Source organism: Pseudophryne corroboree, chromosome 6, assembly GCF_028390025.1.
Source record: "Pseudophryne corroboree isolate aPseCor3 chromosome 6, aPseCor3.hap2, whole genome shotgun sequence".
Lineage (NCBI taxonomy): Eukaryota > Metazoa > Chordata > Amphibia > Anura > Myobatrachidae > Pseudophryne > Pseudophryne corroboree.
In genome coordinates, this window is record NC_086449.1 from 115,155,505 (window position 1) to 115,168,308 (window position 12,804).

Consider the following 12,804-nt stretch of genomic DNA (forward strand, 5'->3'; position numbering starts at 1 on the left):
TCTCACCACTTTTAAGAATGGTATTTTCTCCTGGAATATATTGTTTATTAGCTATTGTGACTGTCCATATACTCAACATCTGCACTAAGGGGCCGATTCAGCTTGAGTCGCTATTCGTCGATTTCCGCACTTCTGCAAATGCGGGCACACTACTGCACGCATGTGCGAGGACTTAAAACTGCGATCGCAGTTTAAGAGGCGGCAGGGGCGGTGACAGGGTGGCATAGCAGCGTTATGGAGGCGGCGTTGTGGCATTGGGGGGTGCTGTTCGGACAATGGAGGCGTGTCTGGACTGTTTGTGGGGCGAGCTGCGGAAGTTGCATGACCTCACAAGCAGCCGCTGCGACCCAAATCATGGCAGCGTGGTGACTCTAGCTGCAAAGGCAGAGGGCTACCCTTAATATGTGAGTGCTTCGCTGTTTAGCAAAGTGCTCGCATTATAGGGGGGGGGGTGGACCCAGCATGCGTGGGCAGCCTTGTCCTGTGCTGGGCGGTCCCCCGCATGCTAGAGAAAGGAGTTGTAGTTTTGAGATTTTTCGCAAAACTACAACTCAATTGAATCAACTGAATCAGGCCCTAAGTCCTTTTGTTCCCAGATTTGATAGTATTCTTGACCTTGTATTCAGCAAGATCAGCCCACAGATACATGCATGGACCAATTGACTGATTCTGAACCCATCTCTCATATTGCTGAAAGTGCCTACAAGTTGATTTTCAGTGTTTAAATCACAGCAGTTATGGAAGGAAATGTTTTATGTGCATTGTTGTTAATGTGATGTAATATGTATTTTAATTAATTGTTATTTTTACAATCACAGTTTGTAATCATTTATGAGTCCATTATCAGGGCTCAGCACTGTGGTTTAGTTCTTTAATATTCTGATTTTTGGTTGGATACCTTCCACAACTGCTGTGATTTCATATGATCTGCAGTTCTGCACACCAGTTCACTGCCTCCAGGTTTTTTTTTCTTCTTATACATTTAGCAGATTCACTAGCCCCTTCCTCTCCTGCCTGTCTGTAAAGTCTCTCGGCAGTCTGTAAAGATGGCTGCTTACTGCAACAGAAGTTGTTCTCAACTCCATCCGCAAAAATCCAAAAAAGATGCGGGCACATACGCAGCGCCTGTTCTGCGCATACGTCCGCATTTTCTGCTGGGGGCCGCAGTAAATGCGATCACCTCTGCCTATCAATCAGGCAGAGGCGGTCGCGGGGTGGGGGCAGCAATGCTCCGTTTCCAGGGCAGAGACGGAGCATTGCGTGGGCCGGCAAATGGTGGGCAGTGCAGCGCGCAAGGGAGCGTGATCGCTGCAGCTGCGTGATGTCACACGCAGCCACCGCAATGGGAAACATGGCGACGGGCCCTCTTGCGGGCCCACCTAAGCTGTGCCGGCAGGAGGAAACCTTAACTTCTGCTAACAAGCAGAAATTGCGATGCGATCACTATTTCTGCTCGTTGAAGGGGGGGAAGGCGGTGGTCAGCATGCTGACCAAAGGATTGCAAATTCTGCTGATGAGCAGAATTTGCAGTCCTTACAGAATTAGGCCCATAGACCCTAAAGCACAACAGAATAATCTGCGCTGTATAAGAAACTGTTAAAAAATAAAACAATAAAAAAGTAACAGCTGCCAGGAGACTCAAACCCCACATCCATCTCACTAAGCCAACATATACACCCCAATCAAGTGGTCTATTCATGAAGCAGTGAAAAGAGTGGAGAAGTGAGCCACTGGAGATGTTGCCCATGGCAACCAGTTATCTGCTCCGTACAATTGTATAGTATGCAAATTATAAATGTTACTTCAATGCTGATTGGTTGCCATGGGGACCTTCTCCACTGGCTCACTTCTCCACACATTTCACTGCTCCATGAATAGACCCCAAAGTCTCAACAAACATCCCTCTCTGTCCCCAAACACATGCTACTCTGTCCTAGCATTAATCCATTTTCCCCTGTGCGTTTTTAATGCCTAATAACCAATCATTTAAAATGTATGTCTTACAGTCAGGGGTGGACTGGTCCACAGGGGTACAGGGGAATCCACCGGTGGGCCCCACTGTCTGGGGGGGGGGGGAGCCCTGCCCCTCCACTATGGATCAGGTTCCAGACTGTGTACTTGAATTGTACAGTATACATGTTACCTTATAGTACACAGGACTATTGTGTATTACTGATACATTATCATGCATGTATTAGCAGTATTTACTGTATATATTTATCAAGGGGCCCAGCCCATGCACTCTCTCATGGTTAGGCAAACCAATATGGTGGCTGGCCACACCCCTTCAGAAGATTGGCCACACCTCTAAACATGGGCCTCTACCACTTCATTCCCCCGGTGGGCCCTTTATGCCTCAGTCCGACACTGCTTACAGTATATTGGCTTCTCTGTTGTAAGCCTACTGGGAAGTGACACTGTTTGGTTTTACTAAATGTGGAATTCTAATTTATCTCAGTCCTATTCTATACCAGTTCTGCTTCTGCCATATACTAATACATTTGTCTATTTTGATTACTTATGAAAGCATGTATAGACTCATTTTTCCGCATATTTCTGTTCTATAGATAATGTTTGATATTATCTCTTTCCAGTGAAATGCCAATACCCAAACATATCCAAACCCTGTGATGATAAATCGGTAAGACATACTATACTCAGTCTGTGAATCTCATCTTTTAAAAACAATGGGCTAATTCAGACCTGATCGCTGCTGTGCATTTGCGCACAGCAGCAATGAGATCTGAACTGCGCATGCACCGTCACTGTAGTGCGCCGGCGCATGCTAGACAGCCGACGGCTGTCTTATCCCTGCGATCGTCTCTGCCTGATTGACAGGCAGAGGCGGTCGCTGGGCGGGAGGGGGCAGGCCGGCGGCGTTTGGCTGCTGTTTAGGGGGCGCAGTCCGGGCAACACAGGTGTGCCCTGGACCATTGGGGGGTAGGCCGCGGCGGCTGCATGACATCACACGCAGACGCTGCGACCTGGGCAGCGACAAGTAGCTCCCTGCCAGCACGCAGGAGCTGCACTGGCTGGGAGCTTCTCTTCCAGTGCAAAAGCATCGCTGCTGTGCGATGCTTTTGTACTTGTGCGGGAGGGGGGTTGGGCCAGACATGCGGGGTGGACTGGCTCTGTGCTGGGTATCCCCCCGCATGTCTGAATTAGGCCCAATGATCTATGTGATGCTTTTCTACAAGGTAGATGGAGACCAAGTGAAATCCTCCGATTTGGTTACCTTTAGTAGCTTTCGTTTATAATAATTTACCTCCTGCATTGTGCAAAATGCTGCATCACATGACCATAATAAGTACTCTACTGCAAAACCACTTTGCACTGCTGGTGGGGCAGATGTAATATGTGCAGGGAGAGTTAGATTTGGGTGGGGTGTGTGCAAACTGAAATCTAAATTGCATTGTAAACATAAAGCTTTCTAACATGTGTGGGCTACATACAAAAGCAGCCAGTATTTAACCTGCACAGAAGAAATATAACTGTATCTGCTCCCCTTGCATTGCAATATGGCCTGATCCAGACATAAAATTACTTGCTTTTTTTTTATTTATTTTTTTATTTACTTCCAAATCAAAATCAGGTCCATAGCCACCAAATATGTTGAACTTCACCTGCTTATAGCTTGTAATCAATTCCCTTTATGATTTTTAAGATTACTTTGCGGCATTTCACTAATCTTGGTAGTGCTTCTCATGCTATCTTCCCAAATCGCCATTCTCCAACACATATACTGTACAGTGTGCTTATTGGGACATTAATATGTGTGGCTAAATGTATTTTGAGAAATTGCTCCATTGGTATATAACTCTTTTAGAGAAGTTACCACATTTTACATACAGTTACCTCATTACATAACATGAAATGGAATTAAATTAGCTCCGGTAAATTATCTCAGCTAATTGATCCCTATGGGGGTGGGGATAATTTAATTATCCCCTATAGCTGGCACTGTCAGGGATTTTGTTTCACCGGCCCAGAAGCAGGAGAAACAAAATCCTTGATTAAGCAGTGCTTAAAGTGGTCCTAGAGAGGTGGTGGAAGTCACCTCCCCCACTCCTCCTGGCGCCCATGCAATAAAGGTATTGCGCGCGCCTACCTCAAAAAAGGGGTGTGGTCTCAAAAAGAAAGAGGCGTGGTCACACAATAGTATCCCCAATTAAAATTATGCCACACAGTAGCACAATCTTATTCACATTACACTACATAGTAGTGTCCCTTATTCATGTTGACACACATTAGTGTCCGTTATACACAAAGCCCACAGTAGTAGCACCCCTAATACACATAATGCCCACAGTTGTAGCACTCTGTAATATACATAATGCCCACAGCAGTAGTGCCCCTTATACAATGCCCACAGTTGTAGTGCCCCTTATGCTATGTCCGCTGTACTGGTAGTGTCCACAGTGGTAGTGCCCCTTATATAGAGCTCATAGTAGTGGTGCCCCTTATGCAATGCCTCCAGTAGTAGTGCCTCTTATGTCCCCAGGAGTGGTGTATCACGTATGAAGTGCCCCCTTTACAATGCCCTCATTAGTAATGCTTACATTAGTAATGCCCTTAATGATAATGGCCCCTGTAGTTATGCCCCCAGTAGTTATGTCCCCGTAGTTTAGCCCCCAGTGGTAATGATCTGCGGTTATGACCGCAGTAGTTTACCCCCCCTTTAGTTTAGCCCCCCAGTGGTAATACCCCCAGTAGTTTAGCCCCTGTAGTTATGCCCCCAGTAGTGTAGCCCCTGTAGTTATGCCCCCAGTAGTTTAGCCTCCCTGTAGTTTAGACCTCATGTAGTTTAGCCCTCAGTGGTAATGCCCCCTGTAGTTTAGCCCCTGTAGTTATGCCCCCAGTAGTGTAGCCCCTGTAGTTATGCCCCCAGTAGCTTAGCCTCCCTGTAGTTTAGACTTCATGTAGTTTAGCCCTCAGTGGTAATGCCCCCTGTAGTTTAGTCCCTGTAGTTATAGCCCCTGCAGTTATGCCCCCACTAGTTTAGTCTGCCTGTAGTTTGCCCCATGTAGTTTAGCCCCCCAGTAGTTATGCCCCCAGTAGTTTAGCCCCTGTAGTTTAGCCCCCATGTAGTTAGCCCCCTGTAGTTTAGCCCCCCTGTAGTAATGCCTCACAGTAGTAATGCACCCCCAGTAGTTATGCCCCCCAGTAGTAATGCCCCCCAGTAGCTAGCCCCCTTGTAGTTTGCCCCCAGTAGAAGCACCGCTAATTGCACATGGTTTTGCCCAACGGCTAACAAATTTGCTGATGTGATCAAGTCTGAATTAGGCCCTTTATCTCCATCTACTTTATCTCTCACGGCTTAGTACATTGACGCCTAAATTCGCTAGCACACCGACAGATACACTAGGGTAATTTTTTTTTATGTCAATAGCCACTGGTGTGTTTCTAGGTTGTGTGTGAGTGTGTGTGTGGGGGGGGGGGGGGGGGGGGGGGGGAACCCTTGCAGGAATGGGGAGTGCATGCAGGCTCTATGCAGATGGGGCTCAGATAGGGATTTGAACTCTAGCACTATGAGGCAGCAATTCTAACAGTGTTGGGGCCGTTCTCACACATGGAGGGCCCCCACACTTAGCTACATCGCCACTGTGGAGGGCACTGTGTCATAATGCTAACTGGGGGTACTGTGTGGCTAACTTTTGTTGTTTTTGTACAGCAAATACATTAGTTACTTGTCCATTAATTTGCAGTTATTACAAAAACACATCATAGAAACATTAATTCTGACAGAGACTATTATTAAATAATTTTAAATTAATTAGTACTGTAGTCACTAATACTTCCAGGGATTGCATCAAATTGAAAATTCTTGTTTGCCTCTTTTCAGTTTTTGTGCGCCATGGAAAAATTTAAAAATGACTTCACTCCACAGTGTGGCGAACAGAAGAGCCCCTCAGGGATGAAGGTAAGATATCACAGATAATTGATTATTACAGTGGTAACATAAGGTTGAATCTGTTATGTGCATAAAAACCACTTGAGATAATGTATATAGTATTTTACTGCTTGTTGTGTGGTGAATGTAGCTTTTTTCAATAAAATCTCTATTATGGGAACAAATTATTAGCAATATCAAAAACATCTATTCTGAATGCCCCTTATACATTATGCACCACACTGTAATGCCCCTTACACATAATGCGCCACACTGCAATGCCCCTTACACATTTGCACCACACCACAATGCCCTTTACACATTATGCACCACACCGCAATGCCTCTTACACATTTGCACCACACCGCAATGCCCCTTACACATTATGCACCACACCGCAATGCCCCTTACACATTATGCACCGTACCGCAATGCCCCTTACACATTATGCACCACCGTAATGCCCCTTACACATTATGCACCACACCGCAATGCGCCCTTACACATTATGCACCACACCGTAATTTAATGTGATGTTGTAAAGATTAAGGGCTAAATGTAATAGGGTGCAAGTTCTAAAAAGGTGCGAGTTTAGCACTAAACACCCACATTATCAGAACTTGCACATGTATTAGGTAGCGATAACATGCAAACTTGCATGTATCTCGCATTTCTACTACTTGCAGGGGCAGGGACGTATCGGCAGCATTGTAGCTGTGCAGCATGGCAGCATTGTAGCTGTGGGCATTAGGGTTTCTAGGGAACCCTAGCGCTGTCCCAGATCTTAGAGCGCATGAGCAGATCTCCGGAAAAATGGTGCGGCTGCCAATTTTACCATTGGTTTTCCTACTGCGCATGCACAAAACACCGGGTCTATGCCATTTTTCCAGCTGTGGAACTCCAGAGGATTAGTATTAAAAATAATATTTGAAGAGTGTGCATTGTGGTCCCCCTGGATCCCGGGGGCCTGTGTGTACTGCACACACTGCACCCATTATAAATATGCCAGTGTGCAGGGACAAACTCGCATCCAGATGTTTTCCCATTGAAAACATACATCTTAAACAATGTAATAGGAATAGGGTGCGAGTTGTTAACTCCTATAGAATGAGTATAAAAAAAAAAAGCAAAATAATAGACTAGCTTCAGAATGGCGAGTTTGACAGAACCCTGCATAGATTAGCTAGATCCGTGCATGCTTCTGTCTGTAAAAGATCTTAAAGAGTTTTAAAAAAAAATCCCCCCCCCCCCAAGAAAAAGCATAACCAGCTTCGGTCTCTGAGTTGGTCCTGGTTCAAAAAATACAGGGGAAAAATATGTAGGCTTCCCATGTATATAATGAACCAGCACTGGGCTCTTGGAGCCGACCCTGAAACTAAAGATACGGGGAACAATTATGTGTCCCCCATATTTTTAGGGGGTTCGTGACTATAGACAGTCAGTTAAAAGATAAACAGTCATTAGTTAGACACCATATGGTCGAAAGTTAAAAGTCAGACAGGGTCAAAAGTCAGACAGTCAAAAATCCGACAGGGTCAAAAGTCAGACACCATAAAAAAAAAATCGTTGTTTTTGTTTCTCTGACGTCCTAGTGGATTCTGGGAACTCCGTAAGGACCATGGGGAATAGACGGGCTCCGCAGGAGACTGGGCACTCTAAAAGAAAGATTAGGTACTATCTGGTGTGCACTGGCTCCTCCCTCTATGCCCCTCCTCCAGGCCTCAGTTAGAATCTGTGCCCGGCCAGAGCTGGGTGCTCCTAGTGGGCTCTCCTGAGCTTGCTAGAAAAGAAAGTATTTGTTAGGTTTTTTATTTTCAGTGAGATCTGCTGGCAACAGACTCACTGCTACGTGGGACTGAGGGGAGAGAAGCAAACCTACCTGCGTGCAGCTAGCTTGTGCTTCTTAGGCTACTGGACACCAATAGCTCCAGAGGGTTCGAACACAGGGCCTGACCTCGATCGTCCGGAGCCGCGCCGCCGTCCCCCTTGCAGAGCCAGAAGACAGAAGAAAGGACGAAAACGGCGGCTGAAGACTCCTGTCTTCATTAAGGTAGCGCACAGCACTGCAGCTGTGCGCCATTGCTCCCACAGCACACCACACACTCCGGTCACTGTAGGGTGCAGGGCGCTGGGGGGGGGGGGGGGGGGGCGCCCTGGGCAGCAATTATATTACCTTTTGGCACAAATTATACACATAATACAGTCTGTCACTGTATATGTGTGCAAATCCCCGCCATTAAGTCTCACAAAACGCGGGACAGAAGCCCGCCGCTGAGGGGGCGGGGCCTTCTTCCTCAGCACACCAGCGCCATTTTCCCTTCACAGTTCCGCTGGAAGCAGCTCCCCAGGCTCTCCCCTGCAGTATCTGGATACAAGAAGGGTAAAAAAGAGAGGGGGGGCACTTATATTTAGGCGCAAATAAGATAAGTAAGCAGCTATTGGGAAAAATCACTTATTATAGTGTACATCCCTGTGTTATATAGCGCTGTGGTGTGTGCTGGCATACTCTCTCCCTGTCTCCCCAAAGGACTTTGTGGGGTCCTGTCCTCAGTCTGAGCATTCCCTGTGTGTGTGCGGTGGGTCGGTACGGCTGTGTTGACATGTTTGATGAGGAGGGTTACGTGGAGGCGGAGCAGAGGCAGAGAAGTGTGGTGTCGCCCCCGACGGGGCCGACACCTGATTGGATGGATATGTGGAAGGGCTTAACCGACAGTGTCAACTCCTTACATAAAAGGTTTGATGACGCAGCAGCCTTGGGACAGCCGGGGTCTCAGCCCGCGCCTGCCCAGGCGACTCAGAAGCCGTCAGGGGCTCATAAACGCCCGCTAGCTCTGATGGTAGACACAGATGTCGACACAGAGTCTGACTCCAGTGTAGATGAGGATGAGACAAATGTACAGTCTACAAAAGCAATCCGATGCATGATTACTGCAATGAAAGATGTATTGCACATTTCTGATATTAACCCGGTTACCACCGTGAGGGGTATTATGTTTGGGGAGAAAAAGCAGCCAGTGACTTTTCCCCCATCTGATGAATTAAATGAGTTGTGTGAAGAAGCGTGGAGTTCCCCTGATAAGAAACTAGTAATTTCTAAGAGGTTACTGATGGCGTACCCTTTCCCGCCAACGGATAGGTTACGTTGGGAAACATCCCCTAGGGTGGACAAGGCGCTAACACGCTTATCTAAAAGGGTGGCACTGCCGTCTCAGGATACGGCCGCCCTTAAGGATCCTGCGGATAGAAAGCAGGAAGCTATCCTGAAGTCTGTGTATACACACTCTGGTACTTTACTGAGACCTGCTATTGCTTCAGCCTGGATGTGTAATGCTGCAGCAGCATGGACTGATACCCTGTCAGACAACATTGATTCCCTCGACAGGGATACTATTTTGCTAACCATCGAACATATAAAAGACGTCGTCTTGTATATGCGGGATGCACAGAGGGACATTTGCCTGCTGGCATCTAAAATTAATGCAATGTCCATTTCTGCCAGGAGAGTATTATGGACTCGGCAGTGGACAGGTGATGCTGATTCTAAAAAACACATGGAGGTTTTGACTTATAAGGGTGAGGAATTGTTTGGGGACGGTCTCTCGGACCTCGTATCCACAGCAACTGCTGGGAAGTCGACTTTTTTACCTCAGGTTCCCTCACAGCCTAAGAAAGCACCGTATTATCAAATGCAGTCCTTTCGGCCTCAGAAAGGCAAGCGGGTCAGAGGAGCATACTTTCTGGCCAGAGGCAAGGGTAGAGGAAAGAAACTGCACCAGACTGCCAGTTCCCAGGAACAAAAATCCTCCCCTGCTTCCACTAAGTCCACCGCATGACGTTGGGGCTCCACAGGCGGAGCCAGGTGCGGTGGGGGCGCGTCTCCGAAACTTCAGCAACCAGTGGGTTCGCTCACAAGTGGATCTCTGGGCTGTACAAATTGTATCTCAGGGATACAGGCTGGAGTTCGAGGCGACTCCCCCTCGCCGTTACCTCAAATCAGCCTTGCCAGCTGCTCCCAGGGAAAGGGAGGTAGTACTGGCAGCAATTCACAAGCTGTACCTCCAACAGGTGATAATCAAGGTCCCCCTCCTTCAACAGGGCAGGGGTTACTATTCCACAATGTTTGTGGTACCGAAACCGGACGGTTCGGTGAGACCCATCCTGAATTTAAAATCCTTGAACACTTATATAAAGAAGTTCAAGTTCAAAATGGAATCGCTCAGAGCGGTCATTGCAAGCCTGGAAGAGGGGGATTTTATGGTGTCGCTGGACATAAAAGATGCTTACTTGCATGTCCCAATTTACCCACCTCACCAGGAATACCTCAGGTTTGTGGTACAAGACTGTCATTACCAATTCCAGACGTTGCCGTTTGGTCTCTCCACGGCACCGAGAATATTTACCAAGGTAATGGCCGAAATGATGATACTCCTTCGGAAGAAGGGAGTTCTAATTATCCCGTACTTGGACGATCTCCTCATAAAGGTGAGGTCCAGAGAGCAGTTGTTGCTCAGCGTAGCACTTTCTCAGGAAGTGTTGCAACAGCACGGCTGGATTCTGAATATCCCAAAGTTGCAGCTGATTCCTGCGACGCGTCTTCTTTTCCTGGGCATGATTCTGGACACAGAACAGAAGAAGGTGAATCTCCCGGTGGAGAAGGCCCAGGAATTGTCATCTCTGGTCAGGGACCTCCTGAAACCAAAACAGGTATCGGTGCATCACTGCACGCGAGTCCTGGGAAAGATGATGGCTTCTTACGAAGCAATTCCCTTCGGCAGGTTCCATGCAAGGATCTTTCAGTGGAATCTGTTGGACAAATGGTCCGGATCGCATCTTCAGATGCATCGGTTGATCACCTGTCCCCAAGGGCCAGGGTGTCTCTGCTGTGGTGGCTGCAGAGTGCTCATCTTCTCGAGGGCCGCAGGTTCGGCATACAGGACTGGGTCCTGGTGACCACGGATGCAAGCCTCCGAGGATGGGGGGCAGTCACTCAGGGAAGAAACTTCCAAGGACAGTGGTCAAGTCTGGAGACTTCACTACACATAAATATACTGGAACTAAGGGCCATTTACAACGCCCTGAGTCAAGCAGAGCCCCTGCTTCAAAACCAACCTGTACTGATTCAGTCAGACAACATCACGGCGGTTGCCCATGTAAACCGCCAGGGCGGCACGAGAAGCAGGATGGCAATGGCAGAAGCCACAAGGATTCTTCGATGGGCGGAGAATCACGTGCTAGCACTGTCAGCAGTGTTCATCCCGGGAGTGGACAACTGGGAAGCAGACTTCCTCAGCAGGCACGACCTCCACCCGGGAGAGTGGGGACTTCATCAGGAAGTCTTCACACAGATTGTAAATCACTGGGAACTGCCACTGGTGGACATGATGGCGTCCCGCCTCAACAAAAAACTAAAAAAATATTGCGCCAGGTCAAGGGACCCTCAGGCGGTAGCTGTGGACGCACTAGTAACACCGTGGGTGTACCAGTCGGTTTATGTGTTCCCTCCTCTTCCTCTCATACCCAAGGTACTGAGGATAGTAAGAAAGAGAGGAGTAAGAACTATACTCATCGTTCCGGATTGGCCAAGAAGAACTTGGTACCCAGAACTACAAGAAATGATCTCAGAGGACCCATGGCCTCTGCCTCTCAGACAGGACCTGTTACAACAGGGGCCCTGTCTGTTCCAAGACTTACCGCGGCTGCGTTTGACGGCATGGCGGTTGAACGCCGGATCCTAGCGGAAAAGGGCATTCCAGATGAAGTCATTCCTACGCTGATAAAGGCTAGGAAAGACGTGACAGCAAAACATTATCACCGAATATGGCGAAAATATGTTGCTTGGTGTGAGGCCATGAAGGCCCCTACAGAGGAATTCCAGCTGGGTTGATTCCTGCACTTCTTACAGTCAGGAGTGTCTATGGGCCTAAAATTAGGATCCATAAAGGTCCAGATTTCGGCCCTATCTATTTTCTTTCAAAAAGAACTGGCTTCACTGCCTGAAGTTCAGACGTTTGTTAAGGGAGTGCTGCATATTCAGCCCCCTTTTGTGCCTCCAGTGGCACCTTGGGATCTTAACGTTGTGTTGGATTTCCTAAAATCACACTGGTTTGAGCCACTTAAGACCGTGGAGCTAAAGTATCTCACGTGGAAGGTGGTCATGTTGTTGGCCTTAGCTTCGGCTAGGCGTGTGTCAGAATTGGCGGCTTTGTCATGTAAAAGCCCATATCTGACGTAGCTCTTCTCCTGTCCGAAATGCGCAACATTAAAAAATCAATCCGTGCGGAGGTGCAGGAGGCTATATCTGGGCTGAAGACAGATGTGGACAGCCTAGGCTCCAGAGTTGATGCCATTGAAAGGAAACAAGAGGAGCTCATCGCCTTCCAACAAGAATCAGAACAGGAGATGACGCAAATGCGTACAGATGTTATGCTATTAGCGGATAAACAAGAAGACCTGGATAACAGAGGTCGTCGGAACAATCTTAGACTCCGTAATGTCCCCGAGACGGTGGAACAAACCCACCTCACGGATTACCTTCTCCGCCTTTTCCGCTCACTTGCTCCCTCCGTTCCCGACGGTATGCTACTTCTAGATAGAGCTCACAGGGCCCTTCGACCTAGATCTCAAGACGCTAAAACGCCAAGAGATGTAATTCTACGTTTCCACTACTTTGCTGTCAAAGATCAAATCTATGCTAAAGCCCGGAGGACGCCAATCATCTCTTTCGAAGGCTCAGATCTCCTAATATTTCAGGACTTGTCGCCGGTTACGTTGAACAGAGAAGGGAACTAAAGGATATAACCAAAACCCTGAGAGACAACAACGTCAGATATAGGTGGGGCTTTCCCTTTGCCCTCCAAGTCAGGGCGGACGGCAAAATCCTATCTGCTAGATCCCCCGATGAGGCCCTCCATCTA

General features: G+C 47.8%; 1 protein-coding gene across 7 annotated transcripts in view; it reads left to right on the plus strand.

Annotated features, from left to right (window-relative positions):
• ADGRE5 (adhesion G protein-coupled receptor E5) overlaps positions 1-12,804 on the plus strand; it is a 295,974-nt gene that overhangs the window by 225,751 nt on the left and 57,419 nt on the right. For all 7 annotated transcript variants that reach the window (XM_063931714.1, XM_063931719.1, XM_063931718.1 and 4 more), the window contains 2 exons: positions 2,595-2,641; positions 5,843-5,920. In XM_063931714.1, coding sequence (XP_063787784.1) covers positions 2,595-2,641; positions 5,843-5,920 — 125 coding nt within the window. The remainder of the gene's footprint in view (positions 1-2,594; positions 2,642-5,842; positions 5,921-12,804) is intronic.